The following is a 17,965-nucleotide window of genomic DNA, read 5'->3' on the forward strand; positions in this document are numbered from 1 at the left end:
GGTGACACTGCCTGCCGGGCACTCGTCAAACGCTGGTGCTAAGCACAGAGACAGGTTTTTGCGTTATGGCATAGACGAGGGTGACAGGGACATGGCATGCCGTGACGCCGTCCTGCTGCTGGGACACTTGCTGCTTTGCCTCTGGCGCTTCACAGCTATGCGCTGTCACCACCTCCAACTCTAACGTTGTGGTGGGTCGGTGGGAGGATGTAAATACGGTTGGAGTAGGCTTCTGCACCCCAAACTAATACCAAATGGCAGGAAAAATGCGTTGAGTGATAACTTAGCGTGGAGTCGTGGTGTGGGTCTGGGTGCTAAAGCTTGGTGACAGCGAACGTTGAGTCCAGAAGAGCTGAGCTACATCTTAAAGCTGATGCTTCACAACTTGGCCGCCAGCGCAGAAGCTGGTAGTTTTGAACTGAAGTGCGCGTTGATCGCCTGCATGTGCGAAAGCAAGGCTGGAGTCTCAGCCCTGGCACCGCGTGTTTTCATACGTACGCGGCTGAGGACAGAAAGGGGAATTGGTACAGCTCCAAAGGTAGCTGGAGTGTAGAGAATCTAAACTGAAAGACACAGTGCATTTGTTCAAGCTTGTTTTCTTTAGACTCTAATTATATACTTTTCCACTTTTCTGTTGAGAGACCTTTTAAATTTTAATGTTTTTTTCAAGTTAAAATCAAATGAGCAGCTCAGTGCTCCAGTTTACGTTGCAGTAAATATTTATGACTCCATATAACTGCAGCTCAATTTCCCCTTGTTCCAGGTCCAGCTTTTCCCCTCTGCACATCTGGCCTTGCACCCAGAAGCTTTTATTCCTGTAAAAGATAAATTGGGGTTGGGATGACTGAGCAGCGGTTGTCAGTGAAGCGTCACAGAAAGGGGGGGTCGCGCTGGGCTCTTTGCCACCCTAAACAAAGAAAGGGATGAGATGCATTCCCATAGCCACTGACTCCTGGGATCTGGATAGCTCAGTCAGCCACGCAGCACGTGCTGCCTTGGGGCCCGCGATGACAGCAGGAACCTGGAGATCTGACCTTGGCCTCTTTTGGAAACCTTTTTTTGTGACTCCTCTCAATTTTTTTTTTTTTGTACCTTTGGAAGTGGTTGTGTGGCACTGGTATCCAGCACTGCTCTGTCAGCAACATTTCTGGGGCTTTGGAGCTTCCGTTTTTCTTTCACACAGGCCTGCTGCATAGTCCCAGGTAAACCAGTGAGGTGGGACTCCTCTGGGCTGGGCAATGGAGAGAACTGGAGGTTGTCGGAAAGTGTCGGAGAGCACTTACTTTAGGATGGGAAGAATAAACTTCTTGGAGAAACCGGTATCCCTGTAGGATTATAGGGGACTATAATTTCTTTAGGGATATGTGAATCCTACGCTTTGTCTCAGTTTGTTCAGCTGCAGAGGTGGAGTTGATGCCATGCATACCCGAGCAATGCCCCGGGAAGGGGGAGATGCCAGGTTAAGGCTCCTCAGGCATCTCACAGTTGTAATGGGGCTCTGGCTATATGAGAAGACGCCATGGTTATCAGTACAGAAACAACTTCTGATGTCCGGCACCCTGGAGGTGCTGAGCTAAGCCAGGGCCCATTCAGTGGAGGACATGGGGAGCTGGGCTCCATCAGAATTGACCCCTAAAATGCTGCCGTCACCTGGCGTGGGTAGCTTAGGGCAATATTTTTGCAGAGTTAAGAACGATGTGTCGGGGAAGTTACTCCCACTTCATTTTCCTACAACTGTACCTGATGAATTTGAAAGAGAGAAATATGTGCTGACATCTGCCATCTGGAGCAGCGATGTGTTTCTGAGCCGGCCAGAAAACAGCCCCAGAGCAGCTGGAGTGGAAGGAATCGGCATCGTGTTCCTCTCGGGCAGCCAGCTGTGCTCTGGGCTTTGGTTTGTTTCCAGGCTACAATTCAGTTTTTGCTAGGAGGAAGGACCTTCCCTGGCAGGGGTAATGCAGGAGGGCCCAGAAAAAAGGTAGAATTTACCGATTTAGCCAAAACAGCGTGTTTTCTCTGTGTAGGTGAGTGCAGGGAGGAGGATGCTTTCCAGCTGCATTGCAGCAGAGCTGCTCCTGCGCCGGTGCTGTTTGTGGGTCTGGTGCTTTGTTCGCGAGAGGTCCCGAAGGGAAGGGGTGGGAGGGGAGCAGGTGCCTCAGCTTTCCTGCCCGAGCCCTTGTCTGGCTGCCGGCTCGGCTGCCCGGAGCAGGGGCAGGCTGCCAGGGCCAGCTGCAGTCCAGGGCAGGCACAGCTTTCCCGTCCAAAAAAGACAGGGCGCGAGCGGCCCCGCTTCTGCATCATCAGCAGCTGGCTGAGGATCAACCACAACTTGTCTCGGTGCTTTTTGGAAGCGTAGGGCGTAATTTAGAGAGGCATGAAGCTCAGGGCCGGCTATGTGGGTTGGACTAGGAAGGGACAGTCACTGATGTCATGAAACCTTCGTCAGGGCAGTGTGTCTCGTACTGCCTAAGTGCTTCTCTTGGGTATAAAGCAGAGGGTCTCCCCTGCCAGGCTTGCTTGTTGTCTGTGCCAGCTTGAGCCACTTGTCCACCCTTTAGGTTGATGATTGTAGACAGAGGGACCAGAAGCCACAGCGTGTGGACAAGCGTGGGCTGGAGATGCAGGACGAGTGAGATAGTTCGAAAGGGCTGGCCAAGGTGCGAGCCTGGGAGCTTTTGCTCGGGGCACAACTTCCAGGACCCCACTGACCACGATGGCACTGCACTGCCATGCTGCCCAGGGCACCCAGGAGGTCTCTGCAGGAGCTGGTAGCTGGGATTAATAAGAGTGGAGAGAACATAGTTTTACATGAAAATTTCAACAAGACATGCACAGACAGTTCTTGTCTCATTTTGCTTTTCCCTGTGTAAGCATTGTATTTTCCCTTAATAGTTGTTGATACTCCCATTTCATAGCTGGAGCAGCAGAGAAGGTGAAAGCAGTACTTTTTGCATTGCCCATGAATCTGGGGATCCTTCCTCATCGCAATGAAATGGAAAGATGTGTGGCTGGGTGGGTGGAAGCTCTGAACACGCATAGCTATGGACATAGCTTCAATTGGCATCATCACTTCACATCTGATTTCAGCAAGATTCACTAATTTGGGATGCTCCAAATGCGCACAGTGAGTTAAAGGTAGATAAGGCGGAGGGCTACGAGGATGATGAGGGGTCTGGAGCATCTCTCCGATGAGGAAAGGCCGTGGGAGCTGGGCATGTTCAGCCTGAAGAAGAGAAGGCTGAGAGGGGACCTTAGAAATGCCGATAAATATCTGCAGGGTGGTGTCAGGAGGACGGGGCCAGACTCTTTCCAGTGGTGCCCAGTGACAGGACAAGGGGCAACGGGCACAAACTGAAGCAGAGGAAGCTCCAGCTGAAGATGAGGAAGAACTTCTTCCCTCTGAGGGTGACGGAGCCCTGGCACAGGCTGCCCAGGGAGGCTGTGGAGTCTCCTTCTCTGGAGATGTTCAAGACCCACCTGGACGCGGTGCTGTGCAGTCTGCTGTGGGTGACCCTGCTTGGGCAGGGGGTTGGGCTGGGTGACCCACAGAGGGCCCTTCCAACCCCGAACATTCTGTGATTCTGTGAAGGCTTTGGAATCTGGTCAGACATTGGACCAGGCTGCCCAGGGAAGTGGTGGAGCCACCGTCCCTGGAGATGTTCAAAAAACGTGTAGATGTGGCACTTGGGGACATGGTTTAGCAGGCATGATGGTGTTGGGGTGACGGTTGGACTTGATGATCTTGGAGGTCTTTTCCAACCTATGATTCTGTGAAGGCAACAGATCTTGCTGTTTGCATCTCTTGATTTAGTACCCTGCCCTGAGGACCATCTCCCCTCTTTATGCCTGGAGTCTGTAAGGGAACAGCTCTGGAAACTGGTTTATGTGAGGCTGCAGATTAACCAGAATAGTGGAAATAAACAAAAGAAATGTCGAAAGCCAGGGGCTCCCTGGTCAAGCGTGCATGATTGCCGTTATGTAAGCTAATTCCGAGCGCTATAAAAACCGTTAGGTCTTCGAGTTTTTCCTCAGGGAGACGCTGCCAGAACGGTCACGCATCTCCTGCAGCTCAGACACGCGTAGCCCCACCACACAGCACAGCCCTCTGTGTAATCATGCCATCTGCGCAGACGGAGTTTGGTGACCTTGGTGCAGACCTTCAGCTCGTCCTGACCTTGCCTGCATCCCTTTTTAGCTGCTCACCGGCACGCTGGGGTGCAGGCTGAGTGCAGCGCTGCTGGTCCGACTGGAAGCTGTGGGGATGCACAGCGTCTCTTGGCTGCGTGGTGCTGTTAGCATGGACATGCCTCTCACCTTGGCAGAGCAGCAGAAGGGTTAACTAGAGGCTTGTGGTTGCTGCCTTCTTGCTTTGGATGTGTCCTTAGATGAGGTCATGAATTTCTTTGGGCAGCCTCTGTTCGCCTTTGTCTGGAGCACCGCACTGGTCACCCCAGCTGCAGGGATCTCCGTGCCAGAGAGCGTCCCATGCACGTGCACTGCTCGCTCTCCTCGGGCTCCCTGGTGACAGGCCCTCCTTTGACACGTGTCCTCGTGGGCTTTTGCATCACGAGGGCCAACTAGCAAAGAGGGAAGCTTGGTCACCAGCCGGCCTGGACAGTCCCTTCTGCAGCAGCGCGGCTCCACGACTGTGGCTCTGGGGGAAACCCTGACTCCTGGCAGCAAGAAGTTGAAGTGAAAAGGCTGCTCTCGATTCAGGTGCTCGGTTTTCTGCACGGACACGCGAGGACGGTGCCCGCGTAACGCGGGCACGTGGGCTGCAGGCTGCCTGGGACCACCCCGCGGGGCCCCCGCGTGCTTCGGGCAGAGACGCGCGTTCCTTCCAGTGAGTGCGGCAGCGTGGGCGCTTGTGTGCGCAGCTGGGAAATTAAGGAATAGTGATAGGTGCCGGGGGCCTGCGTGCTATCGAGGGGGTGTGCTGAGCACTGGCTTGGCATCCTGTTCCCTGGCAATACTTGTGATTAATCTTCACTCTTATGTATAGTTTCTTTGAGTCCCCAAAGGCTACTGGGCAGCCCAGGTGAGTGGGTAGATCTTTCCGTGGTTCTTTCTACAGCACCTGGCGCTGTGGGCTCTGGTGTGAGGAAACCAGAGACAGTGAAATGTAAATCGGTAGCTCAGGAGTGACTGGGGATTTAACGCTGTGTAACGTTTGGAGGCTTTAGCTGCTGACTGTGTTTTGGGATAATCGTCTTAATTAATCACCTCACTGGAATCTGATAGGGGTTTGTTGATGGGTGCTGATGAGGCCCAAAGGGTTCCCCTGAGGAAAGGAGTTGTAAAGTGTGCAACTGCTCTGCAACAGTAGTCCTTGAGCGAGGTTATTTGCTGCCTTGGGACCAGGCATCTCCAGAGTAAGCTCCTAACGCCCTTTCAAGAGAGCCTCAGGTCAGCTGCAGCAGAGAGGAGGTAGGAGAGCAGGGCAGCGGAATGGCACTGGAATGTGACTTTATCTCATTGCAAATGATGGAGGAAAAAAACCCACCCAGTCCTCTAGAGGAGAGCATGGTGCCCCGGGAGAGAGAAATATGGTTGTTATCACCTCTGCCAGCCCCAGCCCGCGTCCTGCCAGGGACTTGGCTGTGCTGGGACAGGGGTGACCCAAGGAGCCCGTGCAGGAGTTGGTGGGGCCGGCGGGGAGGAGCCCTCCTGGGGCTGGGGAGCAGAAGGACACGCTGCCAGCCAAGGTGTCAGCGGGCGCTGGAGGAGTGGGGCAGCTATGGAAGCGCGTGCTGCAGCGTCTGGCACCCTTCTGCTTAGGAACGGGGAAAAATGAACAAAAAGGGAGGAGGAAGGAGGGCTGGCGTCTCTCGACCTGGTCCATGTGTGCTAGCTCATGCAGTGCTGGTTACCTAAGCAGCTGCGTGTGGTCACATTGCTCTCGGGTGAACACACGCAGCTCTCCGTGGTGTTTATTTTCTTCATCTTTTTGTTGCTGAAATTTCAGTTTGCAAATTGCTCTTGGGCACGCTGGCAGACCAGCTCCCGGCCGCTCGACTTTCCCTCTTCCCCTCAAAGTCTGGTGTCCCTCACCACGGGGGCAGAGGCAAATTCCCGAGCGCTGGCTGCCCACCACAGGCATCCTCTGAGCCTCCGAGGCCGGCGTATCCGGCAGTGGCTAGTGTTTACCCAAACCCCTAATTGTGCCTTAGGCAGAGAGCGCCGATTTACTCCTTGCTATATTTATCTTGGGTCTAGGACTGCGAAAGAGCCAGGAGCGCAGTCTTTCATGCCCTCTGTTGCAGAGAGATGACTTGTTTGTAAGGCCACTCTGCAGCTGGCCTGGTGGATAAAGCACTGTAGGTGTTCGGGGCTGACCTGCAAGGTGTGAAGTCTCTCTGCTGAAATTTTGGTATCCATGAAAGCAGTGAGTGAGATACAAGAGCAGCACCGGCAGCAGGAGGCAGTCCTGATCGACTGACTCAATGGAGGAGTCCCTGCTTGGTTTCAATTTTTTGTAGTTTAGTTTTTGGTCAAAAGCATGTTATGATGTTCAGAGAAGTATCAGGCCTGGATGATTGCGCCACTAAACGAAAATAGGGTCTGCTGCCCAGTTCTGGAGCATTTTTTCTCCTACAGTGGATTTACCCTTCTTCAGCAATGGGGACTTCAGGAGAGGTAAGACAGTAGTGGTGTCCTCTGGCTGCATCACACCAAGGCAGCATCTCTCTGCTGTGTTGCAGTACAACAACATGGTGAAATCCATGTAGAGAGAGCGCCTTGCCTGTGATTGCCCCGTTGATGGCAATATTTTGAAAGTCCGTGTGTTTAGGAGCAGCTTTCCTAAAGAAAATGAAACAAAATAGATGAAAGGCTGGACATGAGCCGGCAATGTGCGCTGGCAGCCCAGAGGGCCAACCGTGTCCTGGGCTGCATCAGGAGAAGCGTGGCCAGCAGGGCGAGAGAGGGGATTCTGCCCCTCTACTCTGCTCTGGTGAGACCTCACCTGGAGTCCTGCGTTCAGCTCTGGAGCCCTCAGCACAAGAAGGACATGGAACTGTTGGAGCGGGTCCAAAGGAGGGCTACAAAAACGATCCGAGGGCTGGAGCACCTCTCCTAGGAGGACAGGCTGAGAGAGATGGACTTGTTCAGCCTGGAGAAGAGAAGGCTGCGGGGAGACCTGATTGCAGCCTTTCAGTACTTAAAGGGAGCCTGTAGGAAAGATGGGGACAATCTTTTTAGTAGAGACAGCAGTGACAGGACGAGGGGTAATGGTTTTAAACTAAAACAGGGTAGGTTTAGGCTGGATATAAGGAAGAAATTCTTTACAATGAGGGTGGTGAAACACTGGCACGGGTTGCCCAGAGAGGTAGTGGAGGCCCCATCCCTGGAAACATTCCAGACCAGGTTGGACAGGGCTCTGAGCACCCTGATCCAGTTAGCGGTGTCCCTGCTCGCTGCGGGGGGGTTGGACTAGATGACCTCTGGGGGTCCTTTCCAACCCAAAACTTTCTATGATTCTATGAAAAATCTCGGCGGTTCTGCCCTCAGGGCCCGAGGGAGCTGCTTCAACACACAGGAGCAGAGCGGTGCTTCGAGTCCGTGCTGCAGGTATGATGTGCCTCGGCATCACGCAGCTTCTCGGCTGGCTGAGGCACCGGTGATGTGCGGGGAGCTGGACTCGCTGTGCTGCGGCTGGGGTGGCTCTGGGGCTCCTTGGGGCAAGCCGGGCTGAAGACGTTGGAGGGGAGCGATGTGTAGTGCAACCTGTGCCCTGGCTTATTCAGTAAGCCCAGAAAAAAGAAAGGCCGCTCCCAAAGCCGTTTGCAGGGCTTGGGGCAGTCTTCTTTTCTTTAATCTGCCTGCTTAGGAGACCCCAGTGGTAACTCTTTTGAAGGCTTTGCTCCTCGACGGCTCCTGCTGCCGGGTGGGAGCTGTTGCGGTGACCTGCCCGGGAGACAGGAGGCTGCAGAGCGAACGGCTGCTGTTCGGGAGAAGAGCAAATACAAGAACACCGTTGGGAGCCCCGCTTTCCCCCAGCGACTGCTCAGCGGGGAATGACCACAGACCTTCAGGTATGGAGTAACCCCCCTGTTCTGGGGACTCAAGGAGTGAGCTGGGGAAGAGTGAGTGTTGAGCGGGCAAGACTGATGGTAGGGAGCACTCCGGGAAGGAAAACGTCAGCGGAGGATCGTGGAAGAGTTAACGTTTATCTGAGACTGCCTGTGCTCTCCGGGAGGGTGCGTGTCCAGTGCTCCTGCCTCGCCTGTCGCTCTGCACTGCCGGCTGCTGTGAACGCTTCGGCACCCGAGTGTTCGAGCGCGAGCAGAAAGCCTGGCGAGGATACGCAAGGGGTTTCCGGCAGTTTGAGGCTTTCAGGCAGGGAGGTTGAGAGCCAGCACGGAGGAGAGCCCTAACAGGGGCTCTCCTTAAAGATACATCCCTCCACGGGAGGGGACGGGACAGAGAGACTCGTGGAGGCATCGTCTGAAGGGTCTGCGTGGGCTTGGGGCGGGGGGAGATGCCCTGCTGCTGCTTTAGCACTCCCGTGCTGCTGGGTGGTGAGGAACCCTGCATCCTGCGCATGGTCTTTGGCCTGGGAAAAGTAAGAGCTTGGGGGTAACTGTGTTTCCTTGTGTTAAACAAATAAAGGCTTTCCTGAGAAATAGTGGGGTAAGAGCAAAATAGAGCTTGGCAGCAGACGTGGAGCAGCCAGGAGCTGCTGTCCGGGGCAGGGCCGCTCCGTGTCTGCCCAGCTGGGAGAGGGGGATGGAGGAGTCGGGGGGCAAAGGAAAAATAACTGGCAAAGAGCAAGGCGGTGGCATGCGGAGGGTGGGTACCTCCCTTGGAAAGAGGGCCATCGCCTTGGTTTGTTTTTTTTGGTGTTTTTTTGTTTGTTTGTTTTTTTTTTTTAATGAGAAAGGATAATTTTAGCCAGCGCTTTCTTTCTTCCCCATCCTTAAGACTCATATAAATGTAAATGAAAGGTGCTTGGAGCAAACAGTCAGCAGAGGCTCAGATACTGTCATCTGGCTGGGTCCAGCCTGAGGGCAAATGGCACAGAGGGAATATAATGGAGTAACACTTGATTGCACTGTTTGAATTTGGACCTGTATTTCCTCAGGTGAAAATGCTTCACTGAACATGATTTGATTTAGGTATCCTCTGTTCCACTGCACTGTCCTCCCCCTCTGCGCTTTCCTCCCAGCTCGCTGGTGCTGCAGATAGCTGAGCTTGTGAAAGAACCAGTTGAATCCCCATTTTTCCTGCCCCTCCAGGCCCTGGAGGTCTTTGGCTGCTCTGGCTGCTTCCCGGCACCCGTGTCAATGCAGTCTGAACCTCTGATCCCCGCACGGACTTGCAGTGTTCATCCTTTCCAGCTTGCTCGGCAGCGGGGCTGGGGTTGTGAGGTGATACCTGGCTGCTTTGCTAAAAGCGTGGTAGAAGTAGCCAGCTGGGACTGTGGGAACCAGGTAGAAAAGAAAATAGCTCTTCTTTTGGATGAAATGCCACAGGAACGTAATCACAGCTTAAACCTAGAGAGGGAATTGCAAGTAGGCTCTACCTGAGTACCTGCAGTGGCTGCTGCTGCGGCTGGTGACAGTGTCACCAGTCCTAAATCCCCTCCTGGCTGCCCACCGATGTCCCGGGCTCTCTGGCGTGTCCGCAGTCGCGGTGAGCTTCTGCTTGCCTTCACGGCACCTTCCCTGCTTCTCTGCGTGTTGGTGCACAGCAGGCAGGGTATTGCTCAGCAAAGGGCTTGGGCGTTGCCGGGCCAGCCTAGGGAAGGGGTGAGCGCGATAAAATTCAAACTGAGCCTGGAGCAGGCTTTGGTTTACTTTCTTGCTGGTGATTTCCTTCCTAGCTTTCTCCGCACCTGGCAGTGCTTCCTGCTGGCTGCCGCCCGTGGTAATGTTTAACCCTGCGAGAGGGGCCGCGGGACAGCGTGTGCGCCGCGGTGCCAGCCTCGGCAAGCGCCGGGCGGCGGCGGAGCGAGGCTCCCGCTTCGTTTCAGCTGCTTGTTTGCCAGTGGAAATCGGGTTTAGCTTTACGGCAGACAGTGCTGGTTTCCTAAAAGTCGCTCCTTTCTCTTCCCTCTCCTCCTGTCTCTGCCAAAAGACAGCCTTAGGGGGGGCCTTGAGCCCTGAGAAGACAGCCCCAGCCGAGGGAGAATCTTCTCTGTCCCCTTCCCAAACCCTAGATGCACTTGACTTCCCTCCCCCCCCCCCCCATAAATAATAGTATTAGAAAAAGCAATATATTTTGTCTTTCGCTATCTAGACTTGTACAATGCACAGGCCACAAAATACCTGTTTAAGCAGGCGTGTGGCGAGCGTCTCAAACAGGGGACCCCAGCCCTGTAACCCGTAGGTCGCAGGAGCAACGCCTTCGGGGGGAGCAAACCCCGATGCCGGCATCGTGGGCCCAGCGTGGCCGAGCACCCACGTCCCCCAGAGGCAGACGCCCCGGCCCCGGTGCCGCTGCTGCCTGCGGCGGTGGCAGGAGCGCTTTGCGAGCGCTGCTTCAAATGGAGACACATGGCTGCACCTTTGGAGTGAGTCCGTCCAAAATTAATTGACGACTGGAAAACCGGATGAGACCGTCTACCTGGAGGTTTTCTGAATTTAAAGTTCAGTTGCATTAATCCTGGCTTGGATTCACTTCTCTGAGTGCCTTGGGGTGATCTGCCCTGTGAGGAATGGTGCCTTGGCCTTGTTCCCTCCGAATCACCCAGGTCTTGATGGGTTAAAGTCTAAAAACATGTGTGCTGCCCCCATCCCTTCTTCCTTCCCATTCACCTTCTGCCTTTCTTGATACTTCCCCTGAGCTCTTCCCTTTCTCTCCAGCATAAGGAGCTTGGCAATAAAGTCTGCTTGGTGGAGCCAGGGGACTGGATTTTGTGCCGCGTGGGGCTGCGCAGCTCCCCTGGGTCCTCGCTTTGTGTTTGGCACCGTCGGGGTCTCGGGCAGGAAACAAGGTTTTGGTCTGTGCCTGGGAAAACGTTGCTTATGGTCCCCTCTCTAAGGCCTCAGGCGCTGCAGCAGGAACCTGCGGAGCTTTAATAGCAAACAGAGGACGAACAGGAGTTTGGGAAGGATTCTAAACCTCCCTGCCCAGGGAAGAACCTGCTGGGGGTTAGAGAGAAACTTCCCTAAGGGATGGACCGCCCTGGGGCTGCCTCCCCAGGTCTCTGCCAGCGGGGCTGGGGCCTGACCCGCTGCTCTGCTTTGGCAGCAGGGCCTCTCCAGCAGCTGCTGTCTGGGGGAACACGCACGGTTCCTGGGATCCGTCGGATGGAAAAGCAATGCAAAGTAGGTCCAGGCTGTCCACAGGTCCCAGCAGTGCCTGTAATCTTTCCTTGGAAGTTTATTCATCCAGTCGGGAAACAGTTTGTCCTTCTGCCCATGCTGTGGGGGAAGGTGCCAGGGCTCTGTCCCAGCTCTCGCGCTTGTGATTTTCCATGTGAAAAATGGAGACGCCGGTGTCGGCCACCCCTGCCTCTGGGCTGCGAGGCTGTGGCCGGCTTGTTCGCCGGCTCTGGGGCCGGCGGCCGTGCCCTCAGGTCTGCCTGGGCGGCTGGGGCTCCGTGTTGTCCCCCTGGGAGGGTCGCGCGGGGGGCCCGGGCAGCGTGGGCACCGTCGCGGTGGAGGTGCTCACCCGGTGTCTCCGCTGCCTGCCCTGGCCACCAGCCGAGTGGAAGTTTCCGAGCGGGCCAGCCCGTGGCTGCAGCCCTGCATCCCTCCATCCCGGCTGGCGAGAGGCGGATCTGGCAGCGGCTCCGCTCCCTCCGCACCCCCGTGCCCTGCCCGGGCGTCGCAGGGAAGGAAAAACTGCGCTCGCATCCCACCTCCTCTCCACCGTGGGACCGAGGAGAAGACCGAGGACTTCTGCCCGGGGCAGAGACTTTCACTATCGCTTTCGGGCTGGCTGCAGAAATCCTCCCCTCGCCGCCGCTTTGCAGAGGGGAGGAGGGCGAAGCGGGGCGCGGTGCCAGGGCTGACAGCGGAGCTCTGCAGCGGGTTGCACGGGGCGAGTAAACATGTGCGGTGCTGGGGTCCTGCCTGGCAGCAGCGGCAGCCCGTGATGCCGCCCCGGGAATGAAGTCAGCCTTCATCAGCCCAATAGTTTATGCGTGAATCGAAACTTCAGACCTGGCAGGGTGGGGGAACGCGCAGGATCTGTGCGCTTTTGAAATGCTGGAGCCAAGAAAGGAGGAGGGGATAGAGGAAATAGCAGGAAAATAAGACTGGGGAAGCGGGGAGAGATTTGAGAAGCTGGATGAGTTGCTGGCTCTGTTACTGTGAGGAGCCAAGTTCCTTAAGCATCTCCTGGTGGATCCTAAGAGGGAGCTGTGGAGGCTGGAGCATTCCCCTGGACGCTCGCATGCTGTAGCTTTAAGACTGTTTTACAGAGGACTCGGGATTTCCAGTTTTCCTGCGCCTGGTGGAGTATTTGAGGGAGTTACAGGATTTTTCGGGTCATGCACCCCGCTTTTTCTGTTTTCTTCCTCCTTTCTCTTCCTCTCTTCCTTTTCATTTCCAAGAGACAAAGCTACTTCAGTTTGGAGCACAAACATATGATCAGCACATGGAAATGTGGTAATTTGGATGCGTTCATGATTGCAACAGATTGAAGAAATTAGACCAGACAAAGAGCTTTTTTTGGAAGAGGAGGAGGAGGAGGCAAGGCGAGGAGGGAGGGAGAGTGGGGGAAAGAAGGGGACGCCACCGAAAAAAGGGACGGCCGTGACACGCGGATGCTAAATATATCCCGTAGTAATGGAGAGGGACCGGATTTCAGGTAGGCTATTGATCTTTTAATGTTATATTCTGCCTCTGCCCTCCTACCTTTGCAGCAGCTTCTGCACTTTAGGAAGAGAAACTGCCACACTCCGGGTGGATTTCAGCCGATTGCTTTATTTATTTCTTTTTTTGCAATGCTTCCTTTCTGTGTTTCTTTTTCTTTTTTTTTTTTCCATCCTCCTGAGCCCTCTAGACAGAAGGTGGTTCCAGCAGAAGCCGGGGGGTGGGGGCGAGGGGGAAAAAGAAACTGTTTGCTGGGTCTGGATTTCATTTGAGTCCCGCTCTCCCCCCCCCTCTGCTCCCATGTGCCGCGCGGCGCGGGGGGATGAATGCTGAGCCTGTTAGCTCAGAGCTGCGAGCCGCGGAGAGGGAGGAAAAGAGCCGAGCTCTTGGCATGGAGACGCATTTCTGCTCTGAAGGTTGGCTCCTCAGTTTGTGTCTGTGTGTGTGTTGTGGTTGAGCTTTCTCTGCTTGCCAAAGTAGCTTCCCCCGGCTTTTGCCCTCCCGTCCTGCCTGCCTGGTCGGGCAGGAGCTGCCTGCGTGTCCCGCGGCCGTTCCTTGTGCAGCGCCGGAGCCGGTGGCCGGCGCCCCACCGGCGTGGGCTTCACCTCGCTGGCCACGCGTGGGGACGTTCGGCGGGGGGAGGATGGGGGGCGGGAAGCGGAGGAATGAGTAACTCCATTTAATTCCCCAGCTTCCCTGTAAATCCCGGCTAATGGCGCATGTCTGAGCAGTTCCAAAAGCTGCTCCTGGGTATGTGGAGCTGTCGGGGAGCGATGCTGCTTCTGGGACCGTGGCGCCTGGAAGCATTGGCAGGGAGAGGGGACGGGCAGCGTGGCGTCGCCCACGAGGCTCGTGCTCTGCGTCCCGAGCAGGACAGCCAGGATCAAAGAGGCAAAGCGAAGGACGAGGTGTCTGTGTCGAAACCGGCAGACCTGACGTGGGGCTCCCTCCTCCCGCCCCGCGTGGCACGATGCAGCTTGCCCTCCGCCGGCACGGCAGCCCAGCGGGCACGAGGCCTCTTCTCCTGGGCGTTCCCGGCCGGCTGCTGGGCATCGGCGCTGGGAGGGAAACCACAGGGATGAGAGGAAACACTGAAGCCAGGGTGGAGCGAAACTGTGGCCAGAGAAAGCTGCTCCCATGGCTGGCCAGTACCGGACCCACAGGGACGTGCTGCGAGCACCCGGTGCCCCTGGACGAGGACTTACCTGCAGGAGCATCCTCTGCTCCTCATGCCTCTGGAGAGTGTGGATGGCACCTCCTCATCGCTCTCTCCATCCCTCTTGCTCCTGCTTTCTCCTCTGGTTTGAGCCACTTCAAAGCATTCCTGAGAGCTGCTGGTGGCTCAGAGCCTGGTGGGTGCTTCAGCAGCACAGGGCTTTGGGCTGGATGGCCTCTGCCACTGTGTGCCAGCCTCCCCTGGGCAGGGATGTGGGGGAGAGGAGGGGGTGGCAGGGACCGTTTGGTCCCACCACAGCCTGGGCTTTCACATCTCCCGCTACGTCCTCGGTGCAGCACCGGGTCCCCTCCCTCAGCACGAAGGCAGCGGGGGGCTCTGCAAAGGGTCGCTGGTGAGCAAGGGCACTCCCTGGTGATGTGATCCGGGTCTCGAGCATCCGAGGTGGGTTTCTCTCAGCCCTGGAGCTGCATGTTGGGTTCAGCTGCTGTGAGGAGCACAGAGCCCTCATCCCTGGGCTGGCTGTCACCCGCTCCCGGGGACCCCGCGGGCAGGACGGCCCCGGGTGCCAGTCTTTGTGCAGAGATGCAAGAGCTCTTCCTAGCTGCCGGGATCCCGAGCGACGTTTGCGAGTTGCCGATGTCCGAGTGCGTGCGTGTTTCACTGACCCGCGCTGGACCCAGCTGTTGTGGGGGGGGTTCTGGTGCGGGCAGGCGGCAGGCAGGGCACACGGATGTGCCCGGTGGCCTGCGCCCGGTGTAAGTTAAGCGTAGTACGTGCCTTAACCTAAGGCGGTTGTGCCCGGGGGCTTGGTGTGGGATGCTGGACACGGCCGCTCTGCCCTTGCTCAAGCACGAGTGGGTTGTGTCATGGGGCCAAACTCTTTTTAGTGGTGTCCAGCGACAGGACAAGGGACAGCGGGCACAAACTGAAGCCTGGGAAGTTCCGTCTGAACAGGAGGAAGAACTTCTTCCCTCTGAGGGTGCCGGAGCCCTGGCCCAGGCTGCCCAGGGAGGCTGTGGAGTCTCCTTCTCTGGAGATATTCCAGCCCCGCCTGGCCGCGGTGCTGTGCCCCCTGCTCTGGGTGACCCTGCTTGGGCAGGGGGTTGGGCTGGGTGACCCACAGAGGGCCCTGACAACCCCGAACATTCTGTGATTCTGTGTGTTGTGGGGGACCCCAGAGCTGTGTCTGCTGTCTCGGCAGCGTTTCTGATACGCGGCTCCGGCGTGAAATATGGGATGGGGGAGAAGATGGCAGAAGGGCTGGTCCAGGATCTTCTCCGCAGGTCCTGGCTTGGAGGGGTCAGCGCGGGCAGGGAAAGCTGCTCAGTGGGGCACTGCAGAGCGAACACAAAACGTGTGCGAGGACGGAGGGACACTGCTCAGGGAGATCTAGGGCACAAAAGTGGCAACAAGACCAGGTCATGCTGTCGCCTCGCAGCTCCGTGGGGCAGCGCGCATTCGCAGGGCGAGCCGATGCCGGCGTGGAGCAGGCCGTGCGCAGGGTCTCGGGGGGCCGCAGGCAGGGATGGGGGGAGCAGGGAGCAGAGCTCAGCCTGCCCTGGGCTCGCTCCCGGTGTGGACAGTGGGACAGCCGGGGCTCTGGCTTTAGTGACTCACCGAAAGATGGCTTGGATGAAAGCAGATCCGTGCAGCGCTGGGGCCACGTCCTAGTCGCTGTTCTGGCCCTAAATGTGCTTTTAATTAATACTCTGCTGTGGGCGGGAATGGCTGACTCCGGAGCTGAGTGTGCGGCTGCCGGACGGGGCGAGGGCACCCGGGGCGGGTGGGAATCGGGGCTGGCCTCTGCTTGGAGGGCTGCTTCCCCACAGCTGCTGGAGCTCGGCATGTCCCGCGGGGTCTCCTCTCCCCGGGGAGAGCTCGGGTTTTCTTGCACAGAGTGGTGTCCAGGGTCCCATCTCTGAGGATGACAAGCGCCTCGTGCTTCGGGGGAAGGCATCGAAGGTGTGAAGTGATGCTGCAGCTCCGTGCCTGGTTCACCGCCTGCTCGGGGCAGCGAGGGGCTTCCTGGGTCTCTGTGACAAGGTACCAGTCTCGGGTGGTGGCCCTGGGTGCCTGTGTAAGAAATAGAGGCTCATATAACCTGCTACTCCCTTTTCATCTGGTTAAACCGTCTCTCACACGTTTCCACGGGCTGATACTGCATGAAAAGCCTTAGCTCTACGGGAGTTTGGTTCCAGGCATCCTGCTCCAGTGGTGCTGGGGCTGGGGAGCTGTGCTCTGGGGCTGCTGTGGTCTCCCATCTGCCCCTTCGCTCTGCCTTGCCAGAGTGCTTTGGTGGCAGCGGCCTGGAGATGGCTCTCCTGCCTTTCCCTGGCAGATGGCTCTTTGAACTAGTCCGGATCTTTCTACCAAGCCTGGGTTGTTAATGCCATGGGGCCCCTCGCCTCTGCTCCAAAGAGCAGGCAGGGCCTGCGGCACCCTGGGCAGGGGACTTTGGTTCTGCGGGGGCAGGGGGCTTTGGTTCTGCAGTGACAGGGTGACAGGGTGGCTGCAGCTGTGAGGAGAAAGGAGGTCTGATCTCCCAGGTGAATTATTAATGTCACCTTTGAAACTGCACTGTGAAAACTCATTTTAAGAGCTAACAAACAACGAGTGGGTCACTGTGACACCTCAGCTGCCTGTGGGGAGCCGCGGGGTTAGGCAGGGCCCGGCAGCGGGCAGCTGGGAGAGCTGTGGGTGCTTGCAAGCCATCTGCTGAGCTCCAGCAGGAAGGAGGAGTTGTGTATTCACCCACCCGTCATCGTTCTTAATCATTCAGTTATAGATATATCCGCTATGGATACGTTTGCGTGTGCAGATTCATACGGAGTTTAACATGGCTTTGTACACCATACTATGCACCTAAACGACGTGAGCAGCGAGGAGAGAGCCCGTTCGCAGCCTGCAGCAGCTCTCAGACTAAATGCATCAAGGCAGAGCATCTTCAGTGGTCCTTGGAGCCATCTGGGAAGCACCACATGCCTGGGCTGAGCACTGGGAAAGGAAAGCAGGGACCCTGTATGTGACTGCTGGAGCTGTGCAGGGTTTTGGGAATGGAAAGTGCTGTTTCTTCATTTTTTTTTAATAGAAGCTGTAAAAAGTGTGTAGCAGGGCAAAGGGGTGGGGGTTGCTTCCAATCACTCTAGCTATCTTTTCTGCCTCAGGTTTCTTGGTGTCCCTGTTATTCCTAGAAAATAGCAGATAAAAGCCTGGCATGTTTCTCTTTAGTGGTCTTCTCGCAGCTGTACGTCTTCTTTCACCAAACGTTTTTCTGTCTCCTCTGGCTTGCAGCACGTCACGCGTGTGGGACGCCAGATCGGGGGTTTACAGTCTCAATGGTTCTACCTCCCATTAAAGCCCACTGCATTCATCCAGCCCTGGCACCCAGGGACACGTTCCTGTCTGTCCTGCCTTTGCCAGCGGCTGTTGGTCCGTCCTTAGCGCTCCCGTCTGCTGCCAGTGTCCCTCTGCCCATGGCCCTGCCTGGTGCTGAGCCCCGCGGTTTGCTGCCGTGTGCCACGATGCCCTGGCCCCCGAGGCCGGGGGCCTGCGTTCTGTGCGCTGTGAAAACTGCCTGCAGCTTTTTTCACCCGAGTTTCTTGTTCAAGCATTTACCTTCGCCCTCGATGTTGCGTCGTAACCTGTCGTGACCGCAGGTTCCAGCTCGTTTAACAGTAGGTCCGTGCAGGCCCTCTCTGAGGGAAGGGTCTGGGTTTCAGGTCGTGTTCGCAGCGTGCTCCGTGCTGCTCCCAGCCTGCACTTGGCTGCCTGCTGCTGCCTGGCCGGTGGATGCATTCCCGCAGTTGTCTGAGGCACGTCAAGGTATGAAGCATTATCCATTTCCTGATGTCTGCTCTGAAATGGGCTGGAATTTCTGTTCATCTCCATTAAATACAACCCCGTGGTGGGGCACAACTCATCTCTCGCCTGACAGCACAGGTAACGCTTCTCGACACCGCTCTGTTGAACGTGGCTAACCCGGGGGCAGGAGCTCCTTTGCTGCCTGCCCTCCTGCTCTGTGCTG

The 17,965-nt window shown here is 56.5% G+C and overlaps 1 protein-coding gene across 3 annotated transcripts in view; it reads left to right on the forward strand.

Moving 5' to 3' along the window:
* SEPTIN9 (septin 9) overlaps positions 1 to 17,965 on the forward strand; it is a 151,913-nt gene that overhangs the window by 28,123 nt on the left and 105,825 nt on the right. Inside the window, exon 1 of one of the 3 annotated variants that reach the window (XM_075440813.1) lies at positions 12,679 to 12,759. The exons of 1 other annotated variant lie outside the window; for it this stretch is intronic. In XM_075440813.1, coding sequence (XP_075296928.1) covers positions 12,738 to 12,759 — 22 coding nt within the window. In that variant the 5' untranslated portion in view covers positions 12,679 to 12,737. Of the gene's footprint in view, positions 1 to 12,678; positions 12,760 to 13,071; positions 13,181 to 17,965 lie in introns of those variants that run through there. One more of the 3 variants, XM_075440810.1, reaches the window with a different exon arrangement.

This window comes from Opisthocomus hoazin, chromosome 21 (assembly GCF_030867145.1).
Source record: "Opisthocomus hoazin isolate bOpiHoa1 chromosome 21, bOpiHoa1.hap1, whole genome shotgun sequence".
Lineage (NCBI taxonomy): Eukaryota > Metazoa > Chordata > Aves > Opisthocomiformes > Opisthocomidae > Opisthocomus > Opisthocomus hoazin.